The 20,012-nt window shown below is 41.0% G+C and overlaps 1 protein-coding gene across 2 annotated transcripts; it reads right to left on the reverse strand.

Moving 5' to 3' along the window:
• Nucleotides 1-263: 263 nt before the first annotated feature.
• On the reverse strand, nucleotides 264-19,786 carry ACER2 (alkaline ceramidase 2). 2 transcript variants are annotated; one of them, XM_088156801.1, is made up of 6 exons: nucleotides 19,515-19,786; nucleotides 13,081-13,195; nucleotides 12,188-12,329; nucleotides 8,241-8,378; nucleotides 4,195-4,332; nucleotides 264-3,483 (listed from the first exon to the last, which is right to left on the reverse strand). In XM_088156801.1, exons 2-6 carry the CDS (start codon nucleotides 13,154-13,156, stop codon nucleotides 3,297-3,299), a joined length of 681 nt encoding a protein of 226 aa, XP_088012927.1. In that variant the 5' UTR covers nucleotides 13,157-13,195; nucleotides 19,515-19,786; the 3' UTR covers nucleotides 264-3,296. The 2 variants fall into 2 exon arrangements, with proteins under 2 accessions (XP_088012927.1, XP_014726338.1); XM_014870852.2 differs by lacking the exon at nucleotides 19,515-19,786 and adding an exon at nucleotides 18,815-18,950.
• Between the last annotated feature and the right edge of the window lie 226 nt (nucleotides 19,787-20,012).

Raw genomic sequence — 20,012 nt, forward strand, 5'->3', positions numbered from 1 at the left:
TCATTTTTAACCATTTTTTGTCTTCATTGATTCACAGACTTGCAGTTTTCAAATATTTGTTCTAGTTGCAAAAACCAGTTTGATACACAAAGTAATCACTATCTCACTAATTAATGGTCTTCTATCTAATGCAGTCTCTCTCCTCTCACAGAGTCAGAATTGTTGAAAACTATGTAAGGAAAAAGTTATCCTTACGGTTCAAGGCATTATACTGGCAGCTGCATTCTTCTCCACAAACATGATGTATGAAAAAGCAAACAATATTTATTCCAAATACAGTTTAATGCTGCAAAGTATTACATGTTTTACACAAACATTTAGTATACAGACTTAAATGGAGATGGAAGAAACTCCCAACATTACGCCACTCCTTACATAGTATTTCTTGAATTGTTAATGACTGTAAATTGAGTGTTTGCTACCACTGAAAACTAACCATCCTTTCTAAAAAAACCTGAAGTTTAACATTAAAGGAATTATGGATATGCCATGTCAATATTTACAATACGCTCAACACAGCATTGCATACCACTAAATAGACTAAAATACTAACTGAACCTAAAGACTAGGAACTAACTCACTTCTTGCCAGCAGAGAAAGAAAGCATTCTGGGGCTTTAAAACCTGCAGGTGCATATAAATCACTTTATACTGCAATATAATACAGCTCCTTGTGCATACTCTATCCATCTGTATCATCCAGTGCATAAACCATTCTGTACACCAATCATATACTTCTTTGGGTACTAATATTACTGTGTAGATACAATCTGTAAAACTGTGAATCTTGTAAAAAATGCATAATTTTTATTTTTTAAAATAAGTGTAGCTAATTTCAGTTATGTAAGTTAATACTAATTTAATGTAAAGTGAAATAGCTAAATCTAAAAGTGGTGAGCTGCTGCTACAGAGGAATACCCCAACGAATTCTACAGTGAAGCTTTGAACAACACATAGTGATCTTTGTTGACAAAATCTCCCACGAAGGGTAGAAAGGCTAGAGATTAGATAATAAAAATACAAGAGATGATTCTTGGCCTTTTATCTGCATTAATTTACTTCTTAAATAGCTGAATGCCCTACTGAGATTTTTTAAATTACAAAATTAATTCTTTGTGAGCAGTCAGACTGCAGAGTAGAAGACAGCAACTGACAGCAGATTAACTAGAGCCCTTTGAGTCAGAGGTTGCTTTCAAGCAAAATATTAAGTAGAAAGGCTCCAGTCATTTTGAATAGTACATTATGTCTGCAGTCATTAGGTTCCCAAGCAATACTGAAAATAACTTACTTACCATAACATAATAATTTAGCAAACACTATCAAAAAGTCTCACTCAAAGTAGGGCCATGTTAGGCATCAGAAAACTTAGCTGGGTTCCAGCCAGCAATCCTATCTGTATAAGGATCTAATAATAGAACTTTTAATACCTGAGAAGTGTTTGAAGCTGAGCATTTCATAAACGGGGGAGAGGAAGGAAAAATAGCTATGTTTCAAAGAGTAACAAACATTACTACACAAATTTTTCTAAACAGGTTTCATACAAAAATTATATTACTGTGTGTCAAAAAAAAAGATGTCTCAAATCTACTAGCAACTGTTATAAATATGTCCTGTTCCATTTTATGTCTGTGCTGCTTGTAAGATTTGGCAGTCACCTGACAGTAGTCTACTCACCTATTTTGAAGGTCTCATGAAAGTCGTATCTTGTACTAACAATTTGCTTCAAGAGTATCAGCATACACCTTACTTCTTGCTTTCTAAGCATAAATTTTAATATAAAAGTTTTAAAGGTTTTAAAATGCTTAAAAAATAATTCAGCTGAAAGTTCTTGCTAAAAGCCACTTTCAAAAAGATGATATTGTATAGAGTACATTTTTGCATTGATAAAAAACAAGTACAACTTGAGACATATAAGCAAAAGACAAAATCATGGTCTAATACTAAAAAAGGAAATAACAATTAATAATAAAAGTGTACATTCAAAGCCTTATCCCACTTAGAGTTCTGATATTAGAGGTATGAGGAATCTGAGTAGACCCTTTTTTCTCCAAAACTGCAGTTATTAGCAGCTACAATTGCTCATACTTGAAAATCATGCCTGCACTTTGCACCATTTTTATAAACAGGCCTTATATTAATTGCTTGCAAGAACTATAGCCATTCCTGAACCTCAACAGCAATAATCTTAAGACTAAATGGACCTAGACATCCCTTTTCTTTACAAAATGGACTGAAATAAACCAGAAAATCAGAATCTTTTGCAAGAATGCAGGACTCAATATCACATCTCATGGCTCACTGAAATCTAGGTCTTCAGCTTGGTTTTTAAGCAGTTATCTCCTTTTTTCCTAAGTATAACCAGCGGAGCACTGGACTATTTTTTACATCACTTTGCAATGCATTGGTGAGAAGTCAGGTCTCAAATTAGAAGTGCAGCCAGGCACCTATGAATTTTTATAGTTTAATCACACTGTCAATCAATGCTGACCTGAGATCTTACTGAAGGTAATGTTCACACTTCTGTGAGCACTTCAATGCCAAATTCAAAACCAAGCATGTCTCAAGAGGTAGACAGGGATTTCTGTGACATTTCTGCAAGAAAGAAATACACACTATACAAATATTCACAGGACAGTGGAAATACAATAAAATCCTTGAACTCCCATCTAGTTTTAGAGACTTGTGTCAGTTCCCTCTGCATTTACATCGCCTAATTGCACTTACAGCGTAACCAGCTGCAAACACTCATCTCCTGTTGTACTTGGGGAAGCAACCCTGCATTCAGTGATCCAAAGCAATGCACAACCTGGGTGCCACACCAGGCTGGGAACAGCATGGGCTTCGAGCACACTCTTGTGGCCATGTGTAAATGCAGCAAAATCAGATCTAGGAAGGACACAGATGGGATGTAGGCATCTTGGACTGCTTTCTTTCAGCAAAAAAAGTTACAAAAGAAGTGGATCAAGCACCGAAGGTGACCTACTGCAAAAAGATCATTCCTTGACCCTGCTATTTGAAAAGAGCTTTCATGAAGAGAAATGTTACGTCAAAAACATGGCGCAAAAAACAAAGAAACCATTTTGTTACGTCAGTGTTCAAGTGCCTCCATGTTCCTGCTTCCTCTCTCTTCTTCAGAGAAGAATGAACAGACTTCCCTCTTCCTATGACACTTGAAGTGCTGCCTATCTTAGGAAGAAGAGAAAATACAACACTAGTCATTTATCATTATATAAATATTGTCTGTGCTGGAATGTAAGTTTATGTTGAAAATCCATCCCCATTCCATGGCTTCCAACTTCAGGTAATCTTCACAGATCTTTTTTTGTGTGCGCAGAGGAGGGTGACGTAGGGAACTCCAATGAATGCCCACCTTTCACTGGGCCAGAACTTTATGACAGGGCCCTGCTCAGGGATCTCAGAGGCAGCATCGAAGTAAGCAAAGCAGACACATCCCAGATATGCCGCAAGGCAAATCAAAATGTGCCTGAGAATAGCCACCCACACACCAAGAAAGAAAAAAAAAAAGGAAAGAAAAAGAGTATCAGTAATATAGATTCAGTAAAGTGATCAACTGTATAACCATACTTTAAAATCAGTCTGTCCTTCACCATCTTCTCACAAGCCCCCCACAGGACTGCTGTCTGTCCTTTGCATGCATGCAAAGAATATTTGGAAAGGAAAACTAAAAAACTCTAGTTTATCCCTGGTCTAAACAGGCTCCAGCATTTTGGCTTCTCTGCACCTGTCAGATTTGTGCAGAAACGCTGAGATATGGCACTTCAAATAAGTAACTGTGACTTGCTGGGTAGTAAAAGAGAAAAGGCATCAAAGCCCTTCACTGCTCCTCCACCTCATCATCATTAATTAATCACTAATCCTCATTCATCATGAGAATTACCATCATTATCAATGGCAGTTAAAGTTTTCATAGTCACAGCTGTGGTTTTTAGTAACCAGTATGGCAAAGAATTCAAGTTACAATTAATGAACCTAGTTGCTTAAGAATATGATCGTGCCAAAGAGACTCCTAAATCTGTCATCCTGAATAGTACAAGATTTGTTCTGGGCTTATAAAATCTTACCATTTATTCTGTTTAGAACTAACCAGAAAGAGCCACCAAGCAGCACAGAAGGGTAATATGGGGAGGACAGATCACATTTGAATCAAACTCTGGACTTTATACACAACACTTACCACACACAGTGCAAATAGGGGAAGTTAAATGAGGACCAGATCTCACAAAATGCTTTGTCACTGATCCAGCAGAAAAGTGCTAGCATCCACCAAAGACCTGAAAAGAGACCCAATTTGTATACACGAAGGTTTTCACACCTAAGGAGAAAAACATAAATAAATAGTTATAAAACAATGCCAGACATGTATCATTAAAATGACTCCACCATAAATGTGCTTAACAGATTAATTTCACTTACAGTAAGTCTGGCTCTGATGCAAAGCAGAAGCAAGTAACAAAACAAACCATTTTATCAGTAGCTGTGCTCTGGGTATTGTCTTAAATACCAGTGTACCAACGGTGGGCAAACATCAAAGTATTCCTATATCTAGGGAGGGGTGTAACATTAGTTACACATACAGTTCATTAACAACCAGCCGTGCAGCAAATGCTCAGATTTGCTCGTATTTGTTACTGTGTAAAGACTTCTGTTAATGCTAAGGTATTCCTCATATAGTGAGAGGTACTATTGTTCCTAACAGCATTAAACCATGTACCTAAGCAGCTATGCATAAGAATCAATTTTGCTTTTTAACGATAAAACTAGACTACTGAGATGAGAACTTTTGTGTCCTGACAAAGGAAAGGGTATGTGTATTGAGAATATGAGGCTTTCCTGGACTGTCTGAAGGAGATAAACACATGCAACTGCATCCCATTTAAGATAAGAGGTTTGACCTCAGACTTAAGAGCTCCTTCAGTCAGGACCTGACTACCTAAATACCAAGAAGAAAAGGCAATTAACCTGCATGGTTCAACGAATTCAAGGCTGCAAAGGAAAACTGAAGGCTTATTTACCCAGGACAAGATCAGCCATGGTACCGACTGTAATGAGAGATTACACCTCAGGTGGTGCTCAGTACCACCATCATGTACTGCAAATTACTTTTATAAACTGAAGACTAGATGTTGTAAGGTGTTCTACAAAGGACTACTTTAAGGCAGAAAGATCACAAGGAGAAGAGCACAGCGTGCTGATGTCTGTAATACTCCTGGGTTTTCTGAGATTATCTATCATGGGGTATTCAGTTTCTGCAGTAACTGGGCTTCGGGTGGGGGTCAGGACATGCTTGCTGGGGAAGCAGGAGATTGCAGAGTCACTGCTTTTACTACAATGAAGAGAAGTAATGCAAATACCACTTGGACACGTAGCCTTTCTTTTATTTTTCAACAGACATGGACACTGTTAAGAACTAGAACAGAACTTGTTAGCTGAAGGTCTAAAAAACACATTTATGCTGTCCTGATCCTATCCTACTGTATTCTGAAGGAAACTGGATCCCATAAATCTTGCACTTCTATTTCCTCTTTCATCTACACAATGCACAATGTCGTCCGTTTAACAAAAAACAGTAATCAAATATCAGCATTTCTGCAAACATTTGTGAGCTCCAGTCATTTGTTATTTAAGGGACACTTAAATACACAGTTCCAGCAGCATTATCTTCTAATGTCTTGAAACCCCCAGAAAAGCAATCTAGCTTTTCTTCAAACCAGTGCAATGTTGATTCATTGAATGTTACACAGATATCTCCCTATCCTAAGGAAAATTTAAAACTTTTAACTAGCTTCACCTTTTAGCCAAGGGAATAAAGGAACCTGCTATAATGAAGCAAGGCTCTCCCCACAGTCAGATTTCTAGTAGAAGAATCAAATAATGGTCAGACCAGAAACTAGGGTAAACCTTCATTGCTCAAGGCTCAGAAGTCAGCTGAGCAACAACACCCTAGCATCTATCTGCACATGGAGGAAGTTATATGCCTGAAGGTAACTCCCTAAATAGCTACTAACTTGGTGACTTTATAATTTCTGGCTTGGACTAGGCAAGTCAAAGGATACACATCCACCTTCCCACTGATACCATGTTCTAGTAGAGCTTTTCCTTTTTTTTTTTTTTTTTTAAGAAACACAGGAAGGGATTTGTTATGACAGAAATGAGAATAAAGTTTAACAACTTCTTTGTCTTTCAAGAGCACTTGACTACCTTTTGCTCTTTTGATCACCTACCCACAATACACTCCTCCTCCTTCCCAGCCATACACTCTACCTTACCAGGTCCACATGTAAGAACGTAATGCTCTTTTGTGACAAAATTATCTCCTCATCAAAAACATTATACAGAAAATTTTCATTTGAAAACAAAGTGGTTCTGATTCCCCAAAATTCTGTACAAAATTGAGACAGCCTAGAATAGGAATAACAACAAGGAGTTTTGCTCTAAAATACCAAAATCTTCAGCATGGAACAGAAGCAACTTTTCCTTTCTTCCCCAAATATCTATTTCACAGAAGAATTTCCACTGCAGCCTGCCAGACTTGGATGTGAGGTCCCCTCCTGGCCATGGTAGCACAGAACGGAAAAATAGCAAATCTTCTAAATTATGCTTAGATTAATTTTCCCCCTGCAAAAGATGACTCTGTACCTCTCACTTTACAAGAATGTAACCCTTTTAATTTCAAAAGGATCAGTATAGCTTACAATTTTATTTGCCTTTTACATTTAGGAATTCATCCACAAATATTAGCTGTGTTAAACGATCCCAACGCACAACCAGAGAGTTCCCTATGTCACTTCTGGTCCCTGTTTAGTCATCAATTGAAAAAGAAGGTCTCTCTGTGTTCTTAATTTTCTCCCTAAAACAAAGGCTGGGAAACTCCAGATATTTTAGTAACATATGACTGTCCTGGGGTGACTTTATGATTGATGCTGGATTTCCTGCCATATCTGTCCCAAACCAGGACAATGACCCTGCAGAAAGAGTTTTAAAAAACAAATACCTGTAGGCATATCAGTTCCTAGATTTGAAACAACAGGACTCAAACTTAGAAGACACTAACAATTTGTCCTTTCAAGTTTCTCAGGAGCTCATGTCTGGAAAACTGAAACGGAACTGACAGAGAACTCAAAGATTATCCAGTGCCACAACCAGATGCCCCTTTGCCCTGTCAGTAGTTCCTTCATGCTGTCATCAAAATGAGACACCACCAATATTGTTCTGCTATTGACCTTGTCCACAACTAACTTGTGTGCTGTTTCCAAGTGTCTTTGACCACAGAAATACACAGAAGGATGTCTAATGTGAAAAGCCTCATGCACACCTTTACAAAACATTGTTTGGAGAGGCTTCCATTGTACAGCAGTGGCAGATCAGGGTAATGTAGCAAACAGAAAAATCTCTCTTCTAACAGACGCAATCAGAATAAAGACATTCTGTTTCTTGTTTTGATGGACATATGCAACACATAAGAGCAAGCATAAGATGTCAACTCTTCCTCAGACACTGCAGAAGAGGTGAGAAAGGACAAATTCAAATGCTAGTACTGCTATAGTCCTTCTCATGGTGCATGAAGAGATGGAAAAAAAAGTCTCTGGACAGCTGCTGGTATCACTACAACAGAAGAACTTTCTAAAATGTGGAAATCGGTCTTAGGTTCTTCTCTATTTGCATTCTGGTTTTATGATTTCTACGGCCTTGACGGACATCTATCCTCCAAAATGTAGTAATTAACCTTATCTCTGTCACTCTGACTCCATCACATTATTCATATCAGATGACAAAGTCTTGCAAGACTCACAATACAACTTTGGAGTTGGAACATCTTCCACGTGTGCTTGGGCCTTGCTCCATATTCCCGCTAGCATCCAGACTGCAACCATGCCATCACCTCACCCTTATGCACACTATACAGAAAAAATGCTATCCATAAAGGGAAACCTGGGCCCTAATTTCACTATAAATAAACAAATTTGAGGTAAATCAGGTTGCAGCGAGAGGTATGTTGCAAGACCCCAGAAAGTATCTGACCTACTATAATGTCCTAGGGAAAAGAAATCCAAAAAATGTCTCAACTGCCAAGCAAACTTATACTATGTGTGCTCTTGCATGTGGTAGAAGCATTTCTGATCTGCTGCCACAAGCACTGAGACAGATCTAGTGTTACCATCTCATGGTGTCATAAGGATCTGAGACGGCAACACTGCCTGCATTGAGGAGAACTGTACTTACCTCTTCAACTCAGCAATGAGCAAAGCTGTGCAGGGAACTCCCAGTGTCATTAGTGAGATGTTGTTAATGGCAGGCTTAATGAAGGCCAGGCAGGTGGTAACTCCAGACAGGACACCCACAGCAGCTTTAAATCGGCTCCTGAATAAAGTTTATGCACAGAAAAATTGCTTTTAATTCAAAACTTTTAATTACTAAACCCAGAAATTTCAATATTACTTTAATAATGTAACAGAATCTAGGTCTACCTCTGTACACAGTACTGTACATCCTCAAAAATATTCTGTATAATTTTTCAAGCTTTAAATATGGATTTTCAGGATATTTTCTTATTGTTAATGCCTTAACCTATACAGCTATATTACAGTCTGCTTCACTTTCCTTTCTCTCTTTAGAGTCTTCAAAGATACTGAAACTTACATGCTAGATTAGAATATTTCCTTAAACAAATTCAGCAGTAGGTGAGAAATTCCCAGACTTTTTTATAAGACTAAGATTTGTTATATTCTTAGAAAATATGAAATCACTATTGCACCCTATGTAGACAGCCTGACAACTTTTAAATTAAAATTTAAATTTAAATGTTAACTGTTGTTTAATCTTCAGGTTTGCACTTCAAACAACCCACATCCAGTCTATGGTTGGGCTATGGCAGTAAGAAGATCACCATGCTGCCTTTTAACTACTGGCCCATAGCTTTTTAAAACAATTGCTGTCCAAAGATGCTCTTCTATGTTTGAAGTAAGGTTTCAATTTATTTGTACACTACCACTCCATGGCCACAAGTGTCATTGCCTTCACCTAGGTTCATTCCAATTTGCCTTCTGTTTTAAAGCTTTTCTTTCTGCTGGAAAGCAACAAGTTACTTAAGTAGTAAGTTCTGATATGACATTAGTGTCTTAATGAATACATACATCACGAATTACTAATGATAGATAACAACATTTTCAGCATTGAAAATTCTAAGTGTGATAAGGATGAACAAAGTGAAGTGTACAGCTGTGAGCACACAATAGACATAATACTAGAGGATTAGTCAGGCAAAGCAAAAAACTTAAAAGTATTAACCAAACCATTTCTAGGTTAGGGTTCTGTCTTGGATTACAAGGTAAGGTATACATTCTATCACCACCTCTAGCACCTTCTGATGAGATGTTAATGGTCAGTCATTTGCAATAGCTGCCCAATGCACACTCAGCCTAAAGCAGGGCCATCTCCGATCAAGGGCCATCAAGGATTCCCTGGAATGAGTCAGAGAGTTACATCATCCCATTGTGAGATGCCCCACCCTAGGGGGACGTAGCTTACATTCCTACCTGTATATAATTATGGGGCCTGGGACACCATTATACCACCAATGGATTCCCAGAGGACAAGAGCTCTCAATAACCACCACTAGACCTCCAGAGAAGGACCAGACCTGTCTACAGGATCACCGTTTTGACAAGATCACATCCATCACTCCAATGGGACTGTTGCCACCACCCTGACCAGCAGGGTGTCTGGCTGTATTCTGACTTTGTCAGTTTAAGCCAGTGTTTCTGTGCTATTGCCTTCATTGCATATTTTTCCTATTAAATTGTAATTCTGACTTGGAATCCCTCACAACGTATTTGTGTGGAGTTAATTCCTTCTGCTTGTCTGCCTTCAAACCAGCACAGGTTTGTTGCCCAAAGTGTCTACATACTTTAGAAAGGAATCAAGACCTTCTCTAAAAAGTAACTGTCTTGACACATTCTCCCAAAAGTGGAAGGATACAATAGAATCTTTCATCTCTCAGTATTTACAGTTTTAACACAAAGTTAAACAGAAACAGTATTTCACCCCATAAGTATGATTCCTTTACAAGCCAATAGTTTAACATCTTGGTCCATACTATGAACCTACTCTGCAATATCAGAAGACACTAATTGACAAAATGTAACCTCTAGGCTTCTGGGGGCTCATTTACAGAGTTTATATAAATTACACATGAATTTAGGACACTGAATTCTTCACTTGAAGTAAACATCTATGAGTCAAACCATAAACCAGAACAGATCAGTAAAGCTTGTTAAGCTGACAATGTTCTGTAACAACACTATACTGTAATATGCAGAAATACTAAATTTACACCAATGCAACAAGGCCATTAAAACACATAGAATCACAGAACATGCCGAATTGGAAGGCACCCAGCAGGATCAACACCTTCAATTCCTGACCCTGTACAGCACCATCCCCAGGTGCTTGAGAGCACTGTCCAAACGCTTCTTGAGCTCTCTCAGGCTTGGTGCTGTGACTGTTTCCCTGGGGAGCTATTCCAGTGCCGAACCACCCTCTGGGGTGAAAAACCTTTTCCTTATATCCCACCTAAATGTCCCCTGACTCAGCTTCAGGCCATTCCCTCAGGTCCTGTCACTGGTCACCACAGTGAAGAGACTGGTTCCTGCCCCTTCTTTTCCCCTCATTAGGGTGTTGAAGACTGCAGTGTGCTCTCCTCTCAATCTTCTCTTCATCAACTGAATGAACCAACTGATCCCAGCCACTCCTCACACAGCTTCCCCTCCAGACCCATCACAATCCTTGTTACCTTCCTTTGGACACTCTCGAACAGTTTCACATCTTTCTCATACTGTGACACCCAGACCAGCCCCAGCACTGGAGGTGAGGCTGCCCCAGCTCAGAGCACAGCAGGACAATCCCCTCCCTTGCCTGGCTGTGATGCTGTGCCTGATGCCCCCCAGGACAGGGTTGGCCCTCCTGGCTCCAGGGCACTGCTGGCTCATGGTCAACTTGCCACAGACTGGGACACCCAGATGCCTTTCCATGGCACAGCTTTCCAGCATCCCATTCCCCAGTCTGTCCATACATCCAGAGTTTCCCCATCCCAGAATCCAGCACTTCCTCTTGTTGAACTTCACCTGGTTTGTCACTGCTCTCATTTGTGGAGGCCTCTCTGCCCTCAAGGGATTTAACAGCTCCTCCCAATTTCGTGTGGTCATCAAACTTACTTAGTATTCCTTCCAGTCCTGTGTTCAAGTCCAAGCCATTTATGAAGACTTCGAAGAGAAGTGGGCCATGCATATAGGCTGTATACAGTAATTAATGGTACACTCTACTCAGTGAAAGCTGTTTTGAGGTAAGGTCAGTCTAGGCACCAAACTTCTCTCCATGCATTAGCAATTTCTAATCTGACATACTGTCAAGAAAACAAACAAACAAACAAAACCCCAACAATCAAACAAACTCCAAAATCTCCTGCAAAGACTAACAGTGTAAGAGGGCAAAAGGCAGCAGCCTTAGCAATCTTCAGATTGCACTGATGTTGCAATTCAAGTCTCTCCATTACCTCAACTTCTTTACTGCATAAAAGAACAACAAAATGTTTTTATGGGGGGGCAAACCACAAGCAAATGGTTTAAACTGGCTATAATGTATTTTTTAAAACCTGCAAGAATAAGAAAAAAAATCCCTTTACAACAACAGGGTTCTAAAGAAACACTTAGCCTTTGAATACCTAAACACTATCCTTAACCACTGCCTTAAAAATTCAGATGAACATTCAGCTAACTTCCATAAGTTCACTTGTATATACACTTTAGGGTATACAAAAGGAAGGAAGAAAGATGGCTTCTCCTACATTAGCTGTAAGTTTTTATATAAACTACTTATCATAAAAGTCTCCCTATAATCAACCAGAACACACAATTTCAGAGACAAGTCATCTCATCTAGTCACCTGAAGTTACAGGACACTAAATCCCACTATCAGCAACTGCTGAGTTGGGAATTTTGAACAAAATGGGCTGATGGAAATACAAGCAACTGGAAGAGAATGGAGTAAGAAAAAAATAGCAGTGATAGTGGTAAGGTTAATAACTTATAATGATGCCATTATGTGCAGGTTTAGGTGCTAGCACAAGAAGTTTCAAAAAACATGAACGTGTACGTGTATCAGTGTATGATTACCTGTCATTTCGAAAAACTCTGGGCAGGTATCTCCTAGGGAACCACATAGCAAGAGCACACATCAAAACCCAGAGAACAGCTAGCTCATCCAGCATCTGGCCCAAGAAACTGAGGGTGGCGTGAAAATAAACAGATCCAATTCCTGGAAGAATGAATCAAGAGACACTATTATGCAGTACCGAAATATACTGAAACACTCTGCTCATGCTCAGAACTTCACAGGAAATGGTAGCTACCATTTGGTGCAGAAAAGGTTATAAAGAAACTTTACTAAGAGGCAATCCAAGTCATCATACCCTTGTTAACGATGAAGAAAAGTACGTTACAAAAGTAGCAGCTAAAAATGTCAGCTCCCACTAGAAAAGATGTGTAGGAAGAAACGTCAGGTGGAAAAGTAGAAAGATAAACCGATCAAGAAATAAATGCCAAATGCTGCTTCAGAATTTGCTCAATAGCACAAGAATGGGCAAAAGAAAGAGGAAAAGCAGCATCTGATGACTACTCCATGATATAGATTTACAGGTGGAAGTGTCACACTATGCCAGAGGGCTTCGATTATCCCCTTGAAGTGCCTCCAGGAATGGACACACTTCAGAATCTCATATCTGTATCTTTAGGCCTTCTCAGTACAATGAAAACCCTATTCCTCTCTTGAGTTGCACTGGCACTTCAGCTCTCATTTAGCAAAGAGGGCCAAATTTCCCACCAACCTCAGTTTCCAAAAGGCATTTTCCTTTCAGAAACTATGGCTGCTTTGGCTTTAAGCAAGCACAAACAAATTCTTCCATAGACGTCAGGATTGCTTTGTTTTAAAAAACAGTCAAGTACAAGGAAAAACTGATGCCCTCTCTCAGTTCACACATGAGTTGGTAAATACAGAGTAACCAACTTACCAACCACGACTAGCAGAATCCATATTAAATATATTCCACTGTTGAAGCAGATTGCGTATTGACGAAACAAGCACATGCATATGGGTGGTAAAACGAAAAACAAGACGTTGCTTATCTAGGGGAAAAAAACAACAGTCTCACAAAGACAGAAAATAAACACATCTTAAATATCCACAAGATTTCTATAGTAACATTTTGTCATTCAGCGAAGCCCCAGTTCAACAAATTATGATCCCCTCTTTCTGCCTATGCTGAGCTGTTTTTGCAAAACATTGTTTTGTTTAACATCATTAAATTAGTACCAGCATAAAAACTTTCAGGAATGTGAAATGTGGCTAGTCACAATTCAAGTTAATTCCCAAAAGAGTTTTATTGAGAATCTGCATTCAAGACTTTGGCAATTCAGAAAGTGTACAAGATCAAGCTACTGAGGACCAGTGACCTGTCCTCTCAAAGGCTATCAAGCCTAGCATGGAAAAAGCACTAGAAGTACTGGCACCAGGAAGAGCTAGACAAGCTTTGTGGAAGTCAATTTACTGAGCAATAGTTATTGTCTGGAAGGTCTGAAATACATCACTAGGCTAAAAGAGTTAAAACCCTTTCTGTGCAGGGTAAAGAGAGACTGGAGCTGTAAGTCCTTTTATACTTCAGTTTTTTCCCTTGTTTCTCCACTAGAGACCATGATTAAAAACTAGTTATAGGAAGGTGGAAAGGCTGTAATTCAGACCAATGCTAGGGGTTTTTCTAATTTAATATGTATGATTTGAATGAATGTTTTCTGTTTTTAATTGCTTACAAGAAAAAACAGCCTAAAGCATGATTCTGTAAATTCTGAAAACATTTTACTATCAATTAGCAGGAGCTGTCATTGTAGTAGTGATCAATTCGTCCTTCCCAGGAACTGCTGGTCCTGAGGGTCAGCCATGGCATAGTAACTGAGCAGTTATGAAAAGACTATTGCTGCTTCACAGTGAGCCAAAGAACAGGAGGAGTCTCCAGCCTCAGCTTTCTCATGTTTGCCTGCTTAGCACAAGCACAAGACTAAATCACTCCCAGAAACACTCTTTTGAAGCTGACACAGAAAACAACTTAGGGTCAGAATATTCCTTTGGGACATATCTCCTCTTCACAGAGACTTACAAACTTATACTAACAATAATGAAAATTTACTGGAGAAAGAATTCAGTAATAACACAGGAATTTTTCGTTCAGCTACTGTTATCAATCTCTTCATACAGTCTGAGAACAGATTTCAAGAGGCAGATCAAGTTGTTTTAACTCATGTAATGCAACCTATACATTCAACAAAACAGGTTCACCTGAGCAACTTTCATTCACAAAAAAAACCCACCCGGTCTCCATGCAGCAGAGATGTCGGCAAAGCTGGGAATACAGTCATGGACCAGGATCCCAGTGTATGATGTGCTGGGACATACACAGAACAGGAAGATTTCCCTCACCCCAAAGCAGGTAGGAACCAAATACAGTGACAGTAGGGATATGAACGAGTTCTCTGAGGGCTTGGGAGTGCTCTGTGCATTTCAGGCATTTAGACACAGAAGGCAAGTGTCAAGGAGCAAAAAAATAGGTGGTTATAAACCAAGTGGTTTGGAAGTAAACTTTTCCATCTCTACAGTTGAAACTGACCAATGAATAAAATTAGAACAGGCAACCAGTCTATCAAAATTTGGCTAGAAAGTCCTTATTCCACCTAGGAACAAGATGACAAAGGACATACTGGATCTACTTATTATAGCTGTAGCAATGTCGATTTATACAAGTGATTAGCCAGCAAGGGAGCAGTTCTTTGCTATGGTAGTACTCCTCTGGCAATGAACTCCCAGTCATGCTAAGGTCCTGCCTACAAATGCAAGAAACCCCTTGCAAACCGGAGCCTAAGCATGACTTGTTCACAGTGGCCATCAGGAAGATTTCCTAACATTTCAGAGGCTGAAATAACTGTAGTAACTAGACATTTCAATATTAAATTATGGCTTCAGAAAGTATGCTACATGTGCATTTTTTATATTAATACACAGTGGCCTCCATGATTTGGTAATTGTACAATTCAAATACTTTGATAGTTATGTTAAGTGCAAAAAATGACATCATTTCCTTTGGCATCTGCAAAAGACAATGATTAAATATTACAGCTCTGGAAAACAGGCAAGCAGCCTTTCAGTAACATTCCATTCATTTAGCTTCATAGAATTCTGGACTTTTAATTTTATTTTTCAACTAATTAATTATATTAGAGAAATTCAGGACATAGGCTTAGAGGACAGAGAGAACAGGCTTGCTTAGATCATGATCATGCAACTCCACTCACATCTGGCCACTCTCTTGACACAGTATGTTTCCTGCAGTCCTACCAAAGCTCATGTATTCGTCACTATTGATTACATCTCCCAGAGAACAGCTGCAGCACTCAACAACCACACCGTGTCTACTGCATTGTGTCTTTCTGAGCAGAAAGCAAAACCGGTCTAAAGTAGCTCCCAGTAACAACAGAGGGTGTGTGTGTCCTCCACATCCTGGTACCTAACAATATTCACATACACTAAAACTCTTCTGCGGTAAAAAAAGATGCTGTAGGGAGAGTACAAGCATTCTCTCACACTCTTAGGACTACCTCATAACTTTTAAAAACTTTTATTTCCACACTACTAGAGAATAAAAGAAGAAGAATAAAACCCTACCAATTCCCTTTGTAAACGGAAATTACAAGCACAACTAAATGCAATACACGGAATTGCTAGATACTGACTTTCCCAGCCAAGAGGGGAAAAAAAAAATACTCTTTTCAGGTATTTAAAACATAAGCAATATGTTTTATTTTGTAAATACCTATCCACAGAGAAAATTATTTTAATCATGTGGAGGCATTTGTTATGGTCTGAAGTAGGGTTACGCTACATCAGAATACACCCTTCATTTCAGAAGAAAAAAAAGGAAAAACATACTTTTTTTATAACTATTCCTTCAATTTGAGCTAGAGTGTTTTGTGGCCTCTTTACTGAAAAAGTTTAAGACTTGAATCACTTCAGCTAGACAAAAATCATGTTAAGTCTAGCTTGTGTATGTTTTAAAAAATTAATTTGATCAATTTATACATAACCTCTAAATAGATTTCTCCTACTGATTCTCCTACTAATCCTGTTGAGTGCTTTGGTTTAAGTCCCACCACAACAAATAATTTTTTAAAAAACACGTTTCAGATAAGCTGCTCCAGTTTTGTGCTTACATGATTATTATGTGAGACCTCAACCACAATTCTGACCTCAGCCATGGCAGTTTAAAATGTGGATTAGCAAGGTTTTAATCTAAAGCTTAATGACCCAGATGCCAGATTCAGGTCTGCTGAAGAGTGCTTCCTGGAACTTAAAGGGAGTTTGAATCAGTCAAAACAAACTGATCCTAGAAGGAATAAAATTTAGTTTCCACCTAAGGTACTTTTTAGAGTAGGGCCAAAACTTCTTAACTGTACTCTGAGCATCTGGTTTTTTGAGGACACAGTTGCAAAACCCCATCAGTCCACTGCAACTCACTGTTTTAATTTTCAGAAGTTGCTAATACAGAAATCAAGCCCTAACAATGCCTTGGTATTACTGAAGAGAGCCTAAACATGACTACCCTCAACATTTTCTTTCTTGTCCCTTTTCAGTGTACAGCTTACTGATTTGTATACAGCTGCCACAACACAGCAGGCTTCAGGGCAAACTTTCTTCTGTGTCTGTCCACCTGTCTGAAGCATCAGTTATTCATCTGGATACAAGTGCAGTTTCTAGCATTTTGGCACAGTGCTGTGATTTAATCCTACCCAGCAACTAAGCGCTGCCCAGCTGCTTGCTCACTCTTGTCACAGCAGGATGGGGGAGAAAATCAGAAGGGTAAATGTGAGAAAACTTGTGGGGGTTGAGATACAAACAATTCAATAGGGAAAATGTAAGCTGTTCATAAAGAATTCATTCAGCACTCCCCATGGATAGGCAGGTGTTCTCCATCCCCAGGAAAGTAGGGCCCCATCACATGTAACAGTCACTTGGGAATACAGATACTACCACCCTAAAGCCCCAACTGCTTCCTTCTCCTTCCCCCAGCTCTACATACTGATCATGACACCATATGGCCTGGAAAATCCACTGAGTCAGTTGGAATCAGCTGTCCCCTCCAAAAGCTTTCTGCACCCCCAGCCCACTTGCTGAGTTGGGTGATATGAGGAGCAGAAAAGGCCTGACTAAGCCCTGCTCAGAAGTAATGAAAAAATGCCTGAGTTATCAACACTGTTTCCAGCACAAAACGTCACCCTATACCAGTGCCTAGGAGGAAAACTCACTCTACCCCAGACGGAACCAGCACACACAGTAGGATACCCATCCCCCTGCATAGCTGGCTACAAAACATTTGCTGTCTTCGATAACTTGTTTATTCTGACCTTTTCCTCCCTTTGTTTTTGGTTCTTGCACAGTGACATCAGACACACAAAAAAAGCCAACAGTTTCCCTCACACACCCTCAAAATTCTTCAGTGGCACAGACGAGCTACCATCTTTAGGAATTTGGCAGCTAAGTACAAGAAAAAAATAAGTTAGCAATGTATACAGTACACCATGGAATTACTTGCTCTATATGTGCAGAGCCTCCCGTAATACAAACTCCAGTGGGGGAAGCCAGACACCTTCTTCCACTATGTGTTGGCAGTCAAAGAAGCACGGTTTGAAAGGGAAAGGAAGTTCAATCAAGGATAGAATTTTTGGGAAAAAAAAAACCTGCCCACTTTAAAGTATAAAAAGACAAAGCAAAAGCTCCAGCTCTTCATATGTGCATACACCACCTCCTACAGAACAGAAAACAGATAGCATTTGCAGGTTTGCTTCTAGACAGGTGATTTTTATGGAAGGGCAAACTACCCAAAAGCCAACGGATTACCTTACTCTAGGGGATCTGTCACTGACATTCTTTACATCAACAGGATGTCGGGAGCATTGCTCCCTTTCTAAAGTGCGTGCTGTGGCTGTTTTTGTAAGTTCTTTCCAACAGCTGAAAGGTATTGGAAAGATATGAGAGGACGCGGGGGTAAACCATGAGTAACTGGAAGGAAGCAACAATTACATTATTCCTCTTCCCTCTCCTTCCATTCTTTAGTTGCTTTCTTAAATAGATATCTCCCCCTCTTCCAAAAATACCCTCCTGACTTCATCCTGTAACCTAAAGGAAAACTCTCCATGAAAGCTCTGTCTTCTTAGAGCCAACTATGTTTAGTAGAACCCCAGTTTTGCCTCCAAACACCAAGGTACTTTTTTATCTTGACCCATCAATTCTGTGCATGCCCATCAAGGTGCTGACACCTGTTTGTGCAAATGGGTACTAGACCAGGGTAATCTAGCACCAAAAACTCGCTGCTTGACCACCGCAAGTCTCGACAAAGACGAGGACAGGGCCTGCTGTACATTACTTACCGGTACTACTATGACTAGTAAACCTCCCCTTGTTATACCTGAAAAACTAGGTGAAAATTCCTAAATTTTAGGCATGACAGCGACCGGAGAAGGAAATGAAGTCGACAGCCATAGCAGGGCACGCTACAAACCCACGAAAACCCCGCAGGAGACGGGGCTGGCAGGCAGCAGGAGCCCCCCGAGCTGCAGCGGGACCTGCCCGCTGCCGCAAGCTCGCCCACCCGCAGCCCCCCGGCGCCGAGGCAGCCGCCGCTCCCGCTCCGCCGGGCACCGCACCGTGTTGTAGAATTCGGCGATGGCGGGCACGATAGTGTAGTTATCCTCGCACCAGTCCACCTCCGAGCTGCCGGCCCGCAGCGGGTCCCACCACAGCAGCGCGCCCATCGCGCCCGCCCAGCCGCCGCTCCGGCCCTGCCCGGCGGCGCTGGGGGCGGTGACCGATCCACCGCCTCCGCGGCCGCCAAGGGGCGGGGCGGGCCCGGGCCGGTCCTCCGCGGGCACAGGTCGCGGGGTCCCGCACCGCTTGGGTTTTCTGCGCCTGTCCCGAAGGTCCCGGGCAGCCGGGCGGTGGGAGTGCCCGTTCCCCGCTCCCCGGCGGCTTTGAGCAGCCAGCTGCTCCACAGGCGTGGGCAGCACGCCCGCCTCCCTTGTACGCTTAGAGATATCTCACACAGATTTACAGAATTGTTAGGGCTGGAAGAGACCTCTGGAGATCACCCAGTCCAATCCCCCTGCCGAGGCAGGGTCACCTAAAGCAGGTGACACAAGAAATGTGTCCAGGTGTGTTTTGAGTGTCTCCAGAGAGGGAGACTCCACAACTTCCCCAAGCAGCTATTCCAGTGCTCTGCCACCCTCAGTGTAAAGAAATCCTTCCTGTTAAAGTGAAACTTCCTGTGTTTTAGTTTAGGGCCATTACTCTATGGTGTGCCACCAAGCACCACTGAAATTTGTCTGGCGCCATCCTCTTGGCACCCACCTTTGAGGTATTTTTATGCACTGAGGAGATCCTCTCTCATTCTTCCCTTATCCAGGGAAGAATAAGCCCAGCTCCCCGAGTCTTTTCTCGTAAGAGAGAAGCTCCAGACCCCTGATCATCCTTGTAGCTCTCCACAGTAGCTCCTTGTTTCTTTCGTGCTGCGGAGGCCAGCAGTGGACAGATGACACAGTGCCAGTTCCAGCCGTGTGATGGAGAGGAGCGGCTGCTCCCCGCACGCCCCTGCTCCCGTGCGCAGGAAGTGCTGGACACAGTGCCAGCAGGGAACCACTCCATCGGTGGGAGCCGCTCATGCCGCGCAAACAATGCGCCTTCCCCTGAAAGCCAGTGTGTCCCGTGTTGATGGCACTTCTTTTTACAGGTGCCAGCGCTCTCAGCCCCGTAGCGCCTGCGTGCTGTTCTACTGGCCGCTCCGAAGGAACAGTCTTTCTCCGGCGAGAGGCACCTCAAAGAACCAGTGACAGGCCCGGGCCTTCCCCA

The sequence above is a fragment of the Sturnus vulgaris genome, chromosome Z (assembly GCF_052056855.1).
Source record: "Sturnus vulgaris isolate bStuVul1 chromosome Z, bStuVul1.hap1, whole genome shotgun sequence".
NCBI classification, from domain to species: domain Eukaryota; kingdom Metazoa; phylum Chordata; class Aves; order Passeriformes; family Sturnidae; genus Sturnus; species Sturnus vulgaris.

Coding starts and splice junctions, on each gene's coding strand:
- ACER2 (XM_014870852.2), bottom strand. CDS start 18,922: ATGGGCGCGCTGCTGTGGTGGGACCCGCTGCGGGCCGGCAGCTCGGAG. Junction 12,330..13,080: donor GATTCTGCTAGTCGTGGTTG/GTAAGTTGGTTA, acceptor TCATTCTTCCAG/GAATTGGATCTGTTTATTTT. Junction 8,379..12,187: donor AGAGTTTTTCGAAATGACAG/GTAATCATACAC, acceptor AACTTTATTCAG/GAGCCGATTTAAAGCTGCTG.